General features: G+C 37.9%; 1 protein-coding gene across 2 annotated transcripts in view; it reads left to right on the plus strand.

Moving 5' to 3' along the window:
* Positions 1-17,309, plus strand: part of SPPL3 (signal peptide peptidase like 3) — a 147,748-nt gene that overhangs the window by 104,871 nt on the left and 25,568 nt on the right. For both annotated transcript variants that reach the window (XM_032773704.2, XM_032773703.1), the window contains 4 exons: positions 5,112-5,200; positions 9,210-9,329; positions 12,986-13,064; positions 14,916-15,028. In XM_032773704.2, the coding sequence (XP_032629595.1) occupies positions 5,112-5,200; positions 9,210-9,329; positions 12,986-13,064; positions 14,916-15,028 (401 nt within the window). The remainder of the gene's footprint in view (positions 1-5,111; positions 5,201-9,209; positions 9,330-12,985; positions 13,065-14,915; positions 15,029-17,309) is intronic.

The raw sequence follows: 17,309 nt of genomic DNA on the forward strand, positions 1-17,309 counted from the left end.
GTGACAATACTGTCCTGTGCCACAACTTGACATAATTTTATAGATGCAACTTTTTTTTGTCCCACTATCTTGGATCTGAAGCAAAGTTTAAAAAGGAAAAACGCAATGTCATTGCAACACCACATCTGTCTCTGAAAATCTTACGTAAAAAAAGTTCTGTGCAAAAACAGAGGGTTATTACCACTTTAACTTACCTCTATGATACTTACTGTATTTTTGATAACTAGCTAGCTGTTAAATTCGTAAGGTTTACAGGAGTCTAGAATTGAAGTCTAGGACTGATACTTCTCTGTGCTTAGCTTAAGCATAAAGGTGAGTTTAACAAAATCTGTTTAGGTGCTCTTGAGTAATCAAAGCGGAAGAAACAAAATATTTTTAAAACTCGAAAAGCCTAGATCTACTGAGAAACAATTGACACGTGTGCAAAGTTTTAAAATGCACAGTTTCCTGCAACACTAAGGAGTTGTTTAAAAATTGCATAATTGTATAGTACAATAGGTAGATGTTGTTGTGTACTAAATGTTAATGTTTAATACCTGCAGAGTTGTACAAAAAATTAACAGAGGGTGTGTGTTCTGATCTGTTTGGGAAATACTGAAATTAATCCTTTGTTTCTAATGGAGCTGAAGTAATAACATTTGTTGTTTGTGCACCAGGATCACTGTTGACAGCTCAGCCTGGAGGATAGTTTAATGCTTATACTGTAGGAAAAGTAAAGCTCTGTGTAAATGCTTTTGTATTTGTTGGATAGTGTTGCTGCAGAACCAATCTAGAACTCTCACAGTGCTTTTTGTGGTTCTCACAATGATGGCTTTTTGAATAAAATAAGTCAGCAACTAAATTGTGATTAACACAGTATATCAAAATAGGAGAAAGTCATTGCAAGTTTAGTGTTACTTCTGTGTGAAACTAGATTGGATTTTCTTGTAGGGTTTATTGCTGACCCCAATAGGCCCTTAATTGAAGATCTACTTTTTCAAGGAATTTAGCCAAAAAATGGTAAATGTTAAATTGATAGATCTCAGCTAAGGCAACAGAGTAATTACATTTTTTTTATAGAAAGAGCAACCATAACAATGACAAATATTTATGTGGGTTACAGTTGACCTGGATCCATGAGTGAAACTGAATAGTATTCATTTGTGGTAGTTTACAAATTTCCCTGCATTCTTGTTCATTACACATACATCTAAATAAATCATGTAGCCAATTAAGTTATAGGCTATGTAGAAACTTTTTGTAATCAAGCAAAACCTAATATATTTCCAAGAAAATTATTTGTAAACTAACATTAAAGTTGGAAATGCATAAAAGTATCCTTGGGGTAGGAAATGTATGATAAGCATTATAGTTCTAAAAATGTACGTCAAACTCAAAAGTTAAGGTTACTGTTAAAGAAAAACAAACAAACAATGTGGACATAGTGTTATGGTATCCCAAAGAACTTCAACTCTTTCCTCATATTCCGATGACTTTGTACACTTCCGTGTAAAGTAGATAAATGTCTAATAGGTATCACAACTGACATTTTAAACTTTGGATGCCTTGCCAATTCAGACAGGAACTTAACTGGCTGGCTGTATGTTAGACAGTGTGTGCTTTCATGACTCCCTTGGGGCTATAGACATTTAAAACTATTTCCAAAATGGTTTCAAAGCACAGTATAATTAGCTTAACTGAAAAGTATACAAGGGTTAAGAAATAAGCGACAGGGAGCTTAATAATTTTGGATGCGAAAGGATTTGATAGATGTAAAATTTTTAATGTCTTGAATGATATAGGAAGAAGATGGGATTTCAGTCATGCAGGTCTTTATATATATATGGAAGTATAATACCTAATAATATTCATTCATTTAGTCTCTCAGACTCTGAAGCAGATAAGTATTATCCCATCTTGTAAATGACACTGAGGCACCAGAGATTAAGTGATTATTATTTTTTTTCTCCCAGGTCATACAGGGAGTCTGTAGCAGAGCCAGGAATAGAACTAGGGCATCAGGCCACTTGGTCTTGTGCCTCAGTCAGAGATCAACATTGTATTTTTTGTGATAGAGAGGCTGTTATTGCTCTCTAATCAAAGGAGGATAGACTGGTGACTGGTCTTCGGTTAAGATGACACATCCGTAGTCAGTGAGAGCGATGTGTACATTTGTGTGTCTAGCATGTGGCTCATAGTCACAGCTAATACTAAAATGATGTGTCTATTATGATGGAGCAGTAACACAATCATACTTAAGATTGCATCAGGGTTTAAAACTATATATAATAAAATAAGGACTTAAGAATGGCCATACTGAATGAGACCAATGGTCCACTGGCTGGTACAAGATGTGTCAGAAGGAATGAACAGAACAGGGCAGTTTGAATGATCCATTCAATTTTCCAGTCCCAACCTCTGGCAGTCAGAGGTTTAGAGACACCTAGAATATGGGTTGTGTCCTGACCATCTTGGCTAATGTCCATTGGTGCATCTATCCTTCATCATCTTTTTTGAACCCAGTTATAATTCTGGTCTTCACAACATCCTCTGGCAGTGAGTTCCACAGGTTGATTTGTGTGTTGTGTGAAGAAGTAATTCCTTATGTTAGTTTAAAACTTTCTGCTGCCTGTTAATTTCATTTGCTAACCCCTTAGTCTTGTTTTATGTGAGAGATTAAAAACCACTTACTTTCTCCACACCATTCATGATTTTATAGACCTCTATCACAGTGGTTTTCAAACTTTTTTTCTGACAACCCAGATGAAGAAAATTGTTGATGTCCTTGACTCAGTGGAGCAGGGGATGAGGGGTTTGGGGTGTGGGAGGGGGCTCTGGGCTAGGGCAGGGGTTGGGGTATGGGAGGGGGTGAAGGCTCTGAGCTGGGGGTGCAGGCTCTTGAGTGGGGCCGGGAATTAGAGGCTTGGGGTGCAGGAGGGGGTTCTGGGTTTGTGATGGGGTTCAGGGCTGGAGCAGGGGATTGGGGTGCAGGCTTACCTCCGGTGGCTTCTGGTCAGCGGTGCAGTCAGGGTGCAGAGGCAGGCTTCCTGCCTGTCCTGGCACTGCGGACTGCGCTGCGTCCCGGAAGCAGCCAGCCACAGGTCCAGTTGCTAGGCGGAGGCGCTCCCGTAGGCATCACCATCCCCCCCCAACCAATGAGAGTGCAGAGCCAGGGCGCGGGGTGGGGTCATCGTGTGGAGCCCTGTGCCCCCCTGCGTAGGAGCCAGACCTGCTGCTGGCTGCTTCTAGGGCGCAGTGTGGTGTAAGAACAGGTAGGGACAACTGTTTTTTAATGGCCAGCCTCCAGGGTCCCTCAGTGCTGAGCAAGGTGGCTCAGTGCCTTGCAGTCCAGTCCAGTACAGATCATTGGGGAACCCTGCTATGTACCTCTCTCCACTGTGAAAACTGACCATTTATTCCTCTTCTATGTTTCCTGTCTTTCAACAAGTTACAGATCTAGTTGCTTATCCCATGACTCCTTACTTTGCTTAAGAGGCTTTGATGAGGGACCTTGTAAAGGTCTTTCTGAAAGTCCAGGTACATTGGTATCCACTGGATCACCCATGTCCATATGTTTGTTGACCCCCTCGTAGAATTCTAATAGACTGGTGATGCCTGATCATTCCCTTTATAAATTCTATTCTTTACTACAGTTTCAACCAATTTGACTGATTCTGAAGTTAGGCTTACTGGCCTGTAATGGTCAGGATTGTCTCTGGAGCCTTTTTAAAAAATTGGCATTACATTAGCTATCCTCCAGTCATCTGGTACAGTGCTAATATACCACAATTAGTAGTTCTGCAGTTTCATATATGAGTTCCTTCAGAACTCTTGGATGAATATCATCTGGTCCTGATGATTTATTACTGTTTAATTTATCAGTTTGTTCCAAAAGATCCTCTATTGACAACTCAGTCTGGGACAGTTCCTCAGATTTGTCACCTAAAAAGAATGGCTCAGGTGTGGGAGTCTCCCTCACCTACTCTGCAGTGAAGAGTAATACAAAGAATTAATTTAGCTTCTCCACAGCCACCTTGTCTTAATGAGTGCTCCTTTAACACCTCAATCATCCAGTGGCCCCACTGATTGATTGATTTGGCAGGCTTCTTGCTTCTGATGTGCATAAAAAAATTTTTGCTGTTAGTTTTTGTCATTTGCTAGTTGTTTTACAAATTGTTTTTTGGCTTACCTAATCATTCTTTTACACTTGACTTGCCAAAGTTTATGCTCCTTTGTACTTTCCTCAGTAGGATTTGACTTCCAATTTTTAAAGGATGTCTTTTTGTCTCTAACTGCCTCTTTACTCTGTTTAGCCGTCATGGCATTTTTTAGTCCTATTACTTTTTTTATTTATTGGATTATACATATAGTCTGAGCCTCTATTACGGTGTGTTTAAAAAGTTTCCATTCAGCTTGCAAGCATTTCACTCTTGTGGCTGTTCCTTTTAACTTCAATTTGACTAGCCTCCTCATTTTTTGTGTAATTCCCTTTTTGAAGTTAAGGATTTCTTTGGTATTTTTCCCCCATACAGGGAGGTTAAAATTTATTATGTTCGCTATTAGTGAGTTGTTCAGCCATATTCACCTCTTGGACCAGATCCTGTCCGCCCCTTAGGGCTGAATCAAGAATTGCCTCTCCTCTTGTGGCATCCAGGGCTAGCTGCTCCAAGAAGCAGTCATTAATGATGTCTAGAAATTTTATCTGTGCATCCTGTCATGAGGTGACATGTTCCCAGTCAGTATTGAGATAGTTAAATCCCCCATTGTTATTGAATTTTGTATTTTTATATCCTCTCTAATCTCCCTGAGTATTTCTCTATCACCGTCACTTCTCGGTCAGGTGGTCAGTTGCTTATTCCTACTGCTATACTCTTATTATTCAAGCATGGCATTTCGGTCAGTAGAGATTGTTGTAGTGTTTGATTAATTCAAGATTTTTACTATATTTGACTCTATGCTTTCTTTTGCATATAATGCCATTCCAGCAGTGCAAGCTATTCTGTCATTACTATATATTTGTACCCTGGTATTATGTATCCTCTTGATTATCTGTGAAATAACTATAAAACAAACAATGAACCTCAATGGGAGTTTGAAACTTGAGTATTAAGAGTTTGCTTTATTTTTTGCAGGTCTCTTAACATGGACTTTGAGAATCAAGACAAAGAGAAAGACAGTAGCAGCTCACCTGGGTCTTTCAATGGCAACAGCACCAATAACAGTAAGTTATTCCTGTCTTCCCATTGGCCAAGCTAGTATGCTGTGTAGGCTGATCTGACGTGCCGACTTCTGAACTGTGAGCCACATAGTGCTGTTATCAAACATGCCCACGGACACTAAGAGTTCAGAACATTCATATGTATGCTATTGCATGTTTCACAGTTGTGATAGAGGTGGAAGACTTCTTTTCTTAGTTCTTTTGAACAGTTAGTATTACAAATAGATTGTAATTAAATTACATGCTTTTCTGTGGTGTTCATCACTATAAAGTACCTGAGTATGTCACAAGCACTGATGAATTTACCCTCAAATTTACTTAGACATGGGGAAATATTATTCAGTTTTACCAATAAGTAAACCTTGAGACGCAGAGGTCAAATAACTTGTCCAAAGACACACAGGAAGACTGACAGAGCTGAGACTACAGCCCAGATCTCTTGAATCCCAGTCCACGCTTCAAAAACTGGTCTTGTTTGGCAAAGAGGTGATGCTGTGTTGCGTGATTCTATATTCCAACCTGAGTGTCTTTACTTAAATTGTTAGAGGTTGAGAGTTAATGTGCAGTGGTACCATGTCCTCTTTAAAATATGGAGTTCATTCGTAAAGCAAAAAGGGGGTAAGTGAATAAAAATCTAACTTCACATGGGCTTTGGATGCTATTTAGGATACAGGTAAGTTGCTCTGCTAAAATGGGATGGGCCGTAGCAAGATGCGCTGAACTCCTGGGCTTTATTATTGCTCCCTGGAGCTTAAAAGAGGCTGACTATGAGTCCCTTCTCTGTTCTTTACAGAATGTAAAACTTTGAGTCAGTAGGCTTCCAAAAAATAATTTACAATACCCCACATAGGCCAGATAGTCACATTTTAAGGGAGATTGGTAAATTAAGTGTTCTGACACAGTAATTTAGTCAAGGTCTGTGGTGTGTATAGCTCTGATTTTAAAAGATATTACTTTCAGGGTGGCACCGTTGTCTGCTGTTAAGCAATTCAGTTTGGAGGAATTTACTTCACATTTATTCATGTACTTACATGTTCCCCATCAATGTAGCATCTGAGACAAAGGGGTTTACTGAGTGATACTAGCTGTGCATGCTCTCAGACATTTGTTCTGGTTTTTTAATATAGTCTCATCCATGTTGCCCATTTTCTTTCTGTACCTGAAGAGCCTACATGTACTTTCACTCTTGATAATGACTCCTAATAACAGATGAAGAAGTAAAACAAATATTTAAAGAGCCTGTCTACATGGGGAGTCATTCTGGAATAACTATTTCTGATGAATTCATTATGTGTGTATATACTCTTATTCTGAAATAAGAGTGCCAAATTAGTTTAATCCATTGATATTCAGGAGAGCATCAAAGACACTTTTCTTCATAGGGTGTTATTCCTACCACAAGAGAAGAATAGGGAGCTTCTTTGTCCGTCTTGTTTGGAGCTATGTGTTTTTCTCCCAGAATAATGGTCAGGTGTCTGCCTAAGTTTAGGCCTTAAACACATTTTATGTGAATCATGATACGGCCTTGCCTACATTTCATCCTAATCCATTACAGCCTCAAGGAAGAAGTGTACGCTGCAGAGCTCTTAACATGTAGGTGTTTGAGGACAGAAAAACTCTCTCTCAGAAGCTGCCTGACCCCTTTCCTGATAGATTACAGTTGATCGGAGCACTGCGTTGATAGCAAGCGCTGAGAAGGCTGTTTCAGATGCCTTGCAACTTCTATGTCATAACATAAGAATGGTCATACTGGGTTAGACCAAAGATCCATCTAGCCCAGTATCCTGTCTTCTGGTAGTGGCCAATGCCGGGTGCCCCAGAGGGAATTAACAGAACAGGTAATCATCAAGTGATTCATCCTCTGTTGCCCATTCCCAGCTTCTCACAAACAGGATAGGAACACCATCCCTGCCCATCATGGCTAATAGCCATTGATGGACCTGTCCTCCATTAACTTATCTAGTTCTTTTTTTGAATCCTGTTATAGTTTTGGCCTTCACAAAATCAACATCTTTCTACACATTATTACAAATGCTTAGTGCTTGTACAAATGCCTTCCATCTTCAGGGCATTTTATAAACATTAATTCCTATAACAACCCTTTTAGGTGGGTTATGGTATGTAACCATTGTAATATGGGAAATTGAAATGCACACAAATTATGTTCTCTCTTGCCTTGAACAAGGCAATTATTAGAGTCACAATTAGAACTTGGGAATTCATAGGTCCCAACCCCTCACATCACCACAATGTCTATTTATAGTATAATGGTGCTACCACTTTATATCATCCAAGGTAACTTCTAGATTCAAAGCAACTGGATTCTTTAATTTTTCTGTTTGACTATGCTAGCTGTTTTGAAATTACAAATCCTTGGGGTTTACAGTAAAAAATTATGTAATGTGGATGACATTGCTTCTGTGGCTATTATCAACAGGTCTTACCTTCTGATGCTTTTTGTGGTAAGGACACTGAAATGTTGGTGACTGAAAACTAAGTTGTTGGTTTAAGATTTAATGTGGACTTAATGTGTTTTGAAGCATGGAAATTTTGACTAATGATACCAATATATCTGAGTGAGCAATCTATTCAAACATAACTTCCAAAATTAAAACAATCATTCTTATGCACTGCGGTATACGGTACATCAGCCTTAAAATCTCACCTTTTAAAATCCTGTAATTCTACCTGATTCTGCACATAGCAATGTTTGTAATCATTTTGGGGACACAACTGTGACGTTAGACTGGGTGTGCACCCATTACATTCTGTTTTGTCAATATTGCATTGAAGACCAGTTTTTCATCAAGAGTGTTGTTTCTTTACCCAGATAGTTCTTCTTTGAGTGATGGTCTGTATTGTTTTTCCACTGAGGGTTATATGCATGTGTTTGGAGCCAGAGATTTTTAAAATAGTAGTGTCCATTGGACCAAGTATGTGTCCTTGCTCCACCTCATGGTTTTGTCCAAGGCAATAAAGGGCAGGGCAGACCGACTGTGCCCTCGGTTCCTTCTCACCATCACATAGTCCGAATTGAAGCCTCTTCCCTTCTCTCATCTCTTGTGACACACTTCTAAAATACAGAAAAAGACTGTTTTATTTCTGTATATAGTTATTATTTTGTTTTTTTTTGTAGTAGTTTTTAGGATTTTAAGGACTTAGGGATACCGTTTTACTGGTCATCTGTGTGTCACTCCCAACACCCATGCCTGGGTACTGGATTATGTCAGAGACGCTGGGGTTCAAGATCTGCACCTCCAGCCCTCACTTGTTCCCCTTTACTTCATGGGGGAAGCCCACATTTCATCTAGATGCAGTATCTCAGGGGTTCTCAAACAGGGGTTTGGGACCCCTCAGGGAGTTGCGAGGTTATTACACGGCGGGTCGCAATGGAGTTCGATATATAAAAAAGGGTTTTTTTAATTTATAAGGGGGGTTGCACTCAGAGGCTTGCTATATGAAAGGGGTCACCAGTAAAAAAAAGTTTGAAAGCCATTGATATATAACACCATTCCTTTAAATCGTAGACAACACTGATTTTGTATAGGTAAAGGTAAATAGTATGGTAAACATGAGATGAGATTGGGAATCACTTTACCACAATTAATGCTAAACCTGCTGTCATTTCTTGATAGTCACAAACAACATCCTGAGCAGAGGCTGCCACCATTCCCCACCCATCCCTCTCCCTGGGCTCCACAGAGCAGGCTAAGTCTGCTCCTGTTCTTTACCCAGTCCCTATGAGAGAGTGGTAAGTCTTAGCTGAATAACCATCTTTGCATTCAGTACTGTAACCAGGCCCTGATGTATTTCCTTGAAAGTAAATGGATATCTTAGAATCAGTATTCTTCAGTCAACAGTATAATGACAAAATTCTCTGTAGAGTCCTTGGAAATGACTGGGAGATGGACTACAAAAACAGACTAGGAGAGGATCTAAATAGGATATTCTATTTTAGTATGTGTGCTGAGAAATCCCATAAATGAAACCTGTTCTATTCTTTCTCCTGCAGGTATCCAGACCATTGATTCCACCCAGGCACTGTTCCTTCCGATTGGAGCATCTGTTTCTCTCCTAGTCATGTTCTTCTTCTTTGATTCAGTTCAAGTAGTCTTTACAATATGCACAGCAGGTGACTACATTCTCTTCTATTCATGTTCATCAGTCTCAAACAGGAAATGTTAAGCATTCTGAGTCTTGTCACTACGAATTGAAATGCATTTATGGATCATATGATCTAAGTATATGAAAAATGTTATGAGCTGACAACTCTCAAGGGTTATATTTGTATAATTACACTATTTTAAAGAGTCTGATAAATCATTCGAATGATAAATTGGCCAATTTTCTGGGGAGATGTGGAAGGAACTTTTAGAAATAAAATGCATGTGTAAATTGTAAATTAATGCCCATAACTGTGGATAGCTTCAGAATCCAGACTTATATTTTTCTTTTTCTTCCCCAGTTTAACTCTGTTTTTCTTTTTCTTCAATGCGTTTAATTTCAGAGCTTTCTTTTGGTCTTTTCCCTATTGTTTTTGTTGTTTATCCTTGTTAAATATTGAAGACACAGCAGCAAACTATCCTCATGGAAAGAAAAGATAGGAAAAATAATAAGAGGCTAGTTTGGCTCCATGGGGAGCTTTTTAATGACCTGAAAATCAAAAAGTGAAAACATGCTCATGTTGCTAAGGATGAGGTCAAAAGAAAAGCACAAACATGTTGGGACAAAATCCGAAAGGCTAAGGCACAAAATGAGTTGCATCAAACAAGGGACATAAAAGACAATAAAAAGAGGTTCAGTAGATACATTAGGAGCAAAAGAAATGTGAAAGAAACTGTAGGTCCTCTACTTAGGGGAGAAGGAGAGTTGATAACAGACGATACTGAGAGTTGATAATGGAGGTTATCAAGAAGGCTGAGGGGTTTCTATTTTGCTTCATTCTTGACTTTAAAATGTAAATTGTGACCAGACTACTTAACACAATATTAACGACACGAAGGGAAGGAATACAAGCCAAAATAGGTAAATAACAGGTTAAAGACAGTATTTAGTTAGGTTAGATGTATTTCAAGTTGTCAGGACCTAATGGAATTCACCCTCAAGTGGTTATGGAACTAGCGGAAACAGCCTCATTAGGGATTGTCTTTGAGAACTCATGGAGGATGGGTGAGGTCTCAGAGGACTGGAGAACCGCAAACATAGTAACTATCTTTAAAAAGGGGAACAAGGAGGACTCAGCGAACTATAGGCAGTTTAGCTTAACTTGGATAACTGGAAAGATACTGGAACAAATTATAACAGTTTGTAAGCACTTAGAGGATAATAGGGTTATAAGGAATAGCCAGCCAGCATGGATTTGTCAAGTACAAATCATTCCAAACTAGCCTAATTTCCTTGTTTGGCAAGATTGCTGGCTAGTGGATGGCGGTGGTTATATGTTAAGAGCTGTTATAAAAAGGGCAGTGATCAGTTGTTCTCCAAGTCCACTGAAGGTAGGACAACAAGTAATGGGCTTAATTTGCAGCAAGATGATTTAGGTTAGATATTAGGAATAACTTTCTAACTACAGGGATAGTTAAACTCTGAAATAGGCTTCCAAGGAAGGTTGTGGAATCTCCATCATTGGAGGTTTTTAAGAACAGGTTAGATAAACACCTGTCAGGGATTTTTTAGGTATATTTGGTCCTGCCTTAACACTGGGGGCTGAACTAGAAGACCTCTCAAGGTCCCTTCCAATGCTACATTACTGTGACTTTGATTTTTGTACATTTTGAATGAATGTGTATAAAAGTTTAACTTGGTAACCATTGTAAATAAAATAAAAGGCAAATAAGTAACCATATGACTTTGTACTATGGTAGTGCCACCCCTTCAAATTTTCACCCTTTTGGCTGTTCCTACTTTCTATGTCATGGCAAATTTTATCGAACCATGACTGTAAATTCCTTGGTATAGGGATAGTTTCCTTTAAGTGTAATGCATAAATAACAAAACATTAACTTAGTCCTAATTCTCCACATTTCCCTCCGCCAATTTTTATTGATTAGGGCCTTACAAATATATTTTAAAATCCAATACATTGCAGGCCAACAAGCCTCTCAACTTTGCAGGCTGCATCTTCTAAGAGTTCAGAAACTGCTTTAGCTTTGTTTCTTTTGCATACAAGTAAATGTCAACCAATTTGACTTCAGAAAAAATTTATAGTGGCCTTTTGGCCCTACTTCTGCAGTTGTTCAGAACACTGTTTGCTGATCAAGATATCAGTAAGAAGGTGCTTCCTACTGCTCCCGTTTGGCAGAGCCTTGAATATGCTACACACAGCAAAAATGGTCAGCCTGTACCCTCAAGCTGATTCTATGAAGAGGGGATTTTAAAAACCCTTCTGTGACCTCCATCAGTTAAAACTATTTTTTTTTTCACAGTATTAGGTAACTTTATATGGCACTTGGGTTATAAACCCATTCCCTTAATTGATGATTCTTGTCAGCTCTGCTTTATGTAGGCTACTGTTCCTTTCCTTGATGTTATTTTATTGGAGCATGTTAATCCATTTTCATCTTCAGATTTTTTTTTCCTGATATTTGTCACTTTATTTGCAATGTAATGTGTACTTATAGATTATATTATGTTTGGGGGTGTAGATTGAGGGTGGTGGTGGGTTCTTCTGTTTTGTTCTTGTTGGATGAATCTAAAGGGGTAAATGGTATTGGAATAATTATTTTCCTTAAGCCATTTATTTTTGTGATGGGGTTATTGTTCTATTAATTGATCTTGCCTTATGGAGGATACTGTCCCTTATGTTGCAGAATTTGCTATTGAAACTACACATCAGCATGGAGGTCATTATTAGGATGGATAAATTTAGATCTTCCTTTCCCCAGAAACACATTTAGTTGTCTGCTTGTTCATAGCAATGGGCCCACACTTTTTCTTTTTGGTAGGATTAAAGACTTTTTCCTCCCTAAGTAATTTAACAACTTCAACATTATATTGAATTATGTGGTGATAGTTGCAAAATATGATATGAGTGAAACTTTACATGTAGAAAGTTACAACAGGACTCCCTGTGGGAAATTTTTAAGCTACCCTGAAATCTACCCTTAGAAAATGATTGTTTAAGGCTAAGATTTCTTTTGCAGGACTTTTATAAGTGAAATGTGCAAATAAGTTCACACTTCATTTTACTATCAACTAATATTATACAATGAGGACAATAGGTTGAGTGAGACAGGTTTAGATGGTCTGAAGATAACCCTATAGCAGAGTTTATTCCCTGTTTAGGCCCTAACCGTTTGCACTTGTGCATGAGCTTGTTTACCCATGGGAGTACTGTCACTGAAGTCAATGAGACTATTCGTGTGTTTCAGTGTTAGGAGGATTTAGAAAGTCCGTGTTGATAGGATGCAGCATTTTGGGAGCGTTTTATAACCAAATTGTAATGTATCTTTTTCCATTATGCCTGACTGTTGGAATAACTGGACACAGTATTTTGCTTCTCTGAATGTGGCCCCAAGTGGCTTGAAGACTATTAAGAAAAATGGCTATCTGTGTGTTTTCCTCTGTGAGGTTTTTTTAATTGTATAATATTAGTTGATAGTAAAATGAAGTGTGAACTTATTTGCACATTTCGTTTATAAAAGTCCTGCAAAAAAAGTCTTAGCCTTAAAGTTTTTTCCTTTAGTAAATACTAAGATATTGTCACAAAGCTTTCTCAAACTGGGAGCTGTTTGCACACAGTAGAAAATGGATCTGAATGTACTAATGTTACATTTTCTCTTTTTCTAGTCCTTGCAACAATAGCCTTTGCTTTCCTTCTGCTCCCTATGTGCCAGTATTTAACACGACCTTGTTCTCCTCAAAACAAGTAAGGACTTGATAAATCTTTTGCTTTTCTTTTGTATGCTGCATTTATTTCTCTTAATGAGATTTTTTTTTTAACTGGGGTTTTTCTACTGGCACTAACTCCAGGGCTCTAGTGCAGATTGTTTGTATAGTTCTGGTTCTCTTTGCCAAAACCATGTTCCCACTTCGAAGCTGGGAAGCACAATTTCTGCCTGTCATGCACACTTGCCAGCATGGGAAATATGATAACTATTGCAGGGGATTAGTGTTCTTCAGTGTTTTTCAGAAGTTTTGGCTTGCTTTGGGTGAGATTTCATTGTGCTTAGGAACTGGGGTTGGACTTTTATATTAAGCTAGCACAGTTGCATTATGCTCATTAACTCTAGAGATTTCAAAGACTATAGTGACCTTGGAATAGCCTCCTTAACATGAATGACAGCTATTTAATGCCCTTTTTAAAATGAGTTGCTAGTCTTGCGGACAGGAATCCGTATTGCAAAACCATCGTATTCAGTACCAGTTGATAGTCAACCCTGATAACAGTCTTAGCAGAAGAGCCAAGAATTAAATGGACATAGACCAGGATGGATAAAAACTGCTGACTTTTTGTGATTTAAATCAGTTTATTTAAATTAAATACTGGTTTATTTTTAGAATAAACCTCTCTAAAAATAAATTTGAAATTATGACAACCTGTGTTAAGGCCTAATTTTTAAAATATCTTAATTTAGTATAGTACATTTGTTTTTTTAAGGTAAACAGTACATGTTTGCTGCTGAAGTTTTAAAGAGAGTCAGACCTCTGACCTGATTAAGCACCTGAAGCAAGCATTTGTTCAAGTATTAAATCTACTTTTGATACTTGATACATAGAGAGATTCAAATAAATCTGTCTTCTGCTCTGTATATGCAGAGAGAATATTTTCTTCATTTCATTTTAATCAATTAGTTCAGTGATTAGTTAATTCGAAGTTAAGAAACCAGTTGGGAACTGAAAAATAAGAGAGCTTGTTTTCCTCTTCCAGTTTATTAATAAAATTAGCTGTGAGCGGATGAGATCTGCTAGTTCTAAAATCTTGAAGTATATGATGACCAGAAATAATAATTTCTACTTACTAACTACATAAACTTCATTTGATTAGTAATTAGCTTTAAATGCTAAACTTTATGTATCCAACACATTAGCGATACCTTCATTTAACTAATAAAAAAGCATTTTAAAATTGGTTTTGTATGTATTTTTAAGTGAATTCTAATTTCTATTCAAGTAGATACAAATCACAAGTAAAAAGTGAATCTAGTAAATATGAAATGCATTGTTTCCAATTTCTAACATAAAATATGTAAAAATTAAGAATCTGAATAAATGTAAATTCAACTATATCATTGCTTAAATAAATGTGTAGATATAGTGTTTAACAAAGTGAAGCACTAAATTTAGTGTAAAGGTTATATTTAGTTGCAAAGAAACATGTTTTAATATTTACTAATGAGAATAAATCCTTCTTTAGGAAAATAACTATATACAAATATAAAACAGGATTAAAATTGATTTAAATCAAGGTATCCTGCTTACTGATTTAAATAATGATTAAAATCACTGTTTTAGACTGCTTGGATTTAAATCCATGTACACGAATATAGACTAACTGTTTCATCCCTCCACTTCAGGATTTAGGCAAGTTATTTAAATGTGGAGAAAGCCTTTATTGTTGCTGTCTTTGGTACCTATTTTGTGGCAAAGAGAACTTCTCTCTGGCATCTTTCATGAATATTACTACTTATGAGCCTCATTCAAACAGAGCCAAAGGTTTTTCTGTTCTTTAAATATTAAAGCATTAACTCTTTGAACTTATATGGTGTGTTGTTTCCAGGATTTCCTTTGGCTGTTGTGGACGTTTCACTGCTGCTGAGCTGCTCTCATTCTCCCTGTCTGTTATGCTTGTCCTTATCTGGGTCCTAACTGGCCACTGGCTCCTCATGGATGGTAAGTATGTGAAGTGTGAGTCAAGTCCCAGTTTATATATTTACTGCCAAAGCCAGGACCCTGATACCTTCCTGAGTCATACAAGTAAAATGTTAGACCGCACTTGGCAAACCTTTGTAAAATATGTGGCAAGCTAATGGAGAGTCTGTGCAATTGTTCACTTAACTCACATTGCTGGAGTTCACTTAACTTGCATTGCAGTAATGTGGTGGAGTTTTGTCTGTTTGCAGAAGAGTATTTTTATAATTAACACCTCTAATGAGAACTCCTTTACACTTCTGGATACCTTTAAGGAAAAGCTATTGCAGTGGGCAGCAACACAAGCCTCTTTAAATCAATGTGAGCTAGTGAAGATGATTAGTTTCTAGCAGTAATGGAAGGATTGTATTAGGTGTGAGGAAAAGGGACTGTATTGACTTTTTCCTGCCTTCCACCAGCAAATGATGTTTGTGCTGGCCTGGCAAAGTTGTAGCCTCAGTGTTAATAGTTAAGAAAGTGAGAATTTTGCTTAAATATACAAGTGATCACTCCACACAATTCTTTCCTCCTTCATTCTCTGAGTATCTTTTTTTTTCAGTGCCTCTGATTTTGAGTAAATTGTACAGATGTTCATGATTGTCATGAATGGGATAGTGTATTAATTTTGTTTAACACATGAACATTTCCTGCTCTTGGAGACATATCTCGAGTAAAGGGTCAGACAATCGAAGGATAGTAGACCTGATTTTGTTTTTCACATAGTTGTAAAATGAACTCTCAAACTTTTCATGGCATAGATCACTTCTCAATAGACTTCTCCCCACCCATGTGTGATTATCTGGAGCACCTCCCTTTTTACATCCATGATAGAATAACATCCCAATGGCAACTTCAGCAGCTGGTTATGTGGAAAAATAATGCTAGGAAAGTGATTATAAATATCTAAAGATACATTAAATGCAGTTTAGCAGCTGAAAACAAAAAGGAAAGTCAGCATCATGTATCCAGATAGTTTTCTGCAGATCAGAGTGCTTCCTGACCGCCAGTGGTCCTTAGATCATAGTTCGTGAATTTCTGTTTCAAAATAAAGATTTAATTTCTCTAAATATACATTGTTAAACAGTAAGGAGATTTGCTTATAACGGTTTATCTGGCAGAGAGATATTAAATACCCCCTCAGACAAAAGATTAAAATCTCATTTCTGCCTCTGATTACATTGCCTAATCTCATCTAGTGAAGTGGTTTCTTGATCAGGAAGCAGCTGAAGAGTGCTTGGCCTTCTGACATCTCTCAAAATCAGTTCTGATTTCTAGCTGATTCCTCCCATTCATGTTGATTATTTTTGAAGTGATATATTTAGACTATGATACTTAAGGTCAAGACACTTAAGTAAAACCTTCCTTCCTCAAGTGCCATACTGCTGGCAAAAGGTAAAGTCTCACCCACACAAATGTTTAATGAGAAGTGTGAGGCAACTGAAGTTGTATTCAGGTTTGTTCAGTGAAATCATTTTGATATAACTTGTTTCATACTTCAGGACAAAAGTTGCAAGACTGTACTTGGTCATCTAAGAAGTAATCTGAAATTGGTACTGGTAGAAGATCTGATGATAAGGAAGGGGACAGACATTGAGTAGCCTATTTTATCCATTTTCTAACTGCTGTAATCTCTCTTGTAGTTGTGTTAAAAGGTCTTGTCACTTTTAGATGGCCTGATTCACATTCTGTCAATTTATACTTATGAAGACAGGCTAATGGAACAATCTGCTGCTGCCCAGCCACTTGTTTTGGTTTGCATGTGCAAGTTGATGGAAGCAGAAAGAGCTTGGTTTCTTTAGTGAACTAGAATAGTTACTGTCTTCTGCATTCACTCTAGAACAAGTTGGTGCTGGTTGAGGGAAGGTAGTTGTGGCCAGGGCCCCATTGTATTGCTGTCAATAAAGTAACACTACCTTAGTAATGTAAGAGGCCTCCAGCTGTGCATGTATTGGGGACACAATGTAGGACTTTTTTTAGCTAAGTACTCAACACAGCATAAACCAAAGAAGGGTTGCCATGGCGTTGTTAGCATCCAGCATGAGTTGTTGATGTTCCACCTCAGCATTGGATTAATTAGTGTCTTAATCTTGTATGTAAGTTTTAGGTTAGAGCAGGGGGTCTCAAACATGCGGCCCATCGGCCACATGTGGCCTGCGGAGCTATTTCCTGCGGCCCACCATAGGTGCAGACTCTGTGGGTGCTCTGGGTCTGGAGTACCCACAGGGAAAAATTAGTGGGTGCTCTGCAGCCAAGCTCCCCTCAC

The sequence above is a fragment of the Chelonoidis abingdonii genome, chromosome 22 (genome assembly GCF_003597395.2).
Source record: "Chelonoidis abingdonii isolate Lonesome George chromosome 22, CheloAbing_2.0, whole genome shotgun sequence".
NCBI lineage: Eukaryota > Metazoa > Chordata > Testudines > Testudinidae > Chelonoidis > Chelonoidis abingdonii.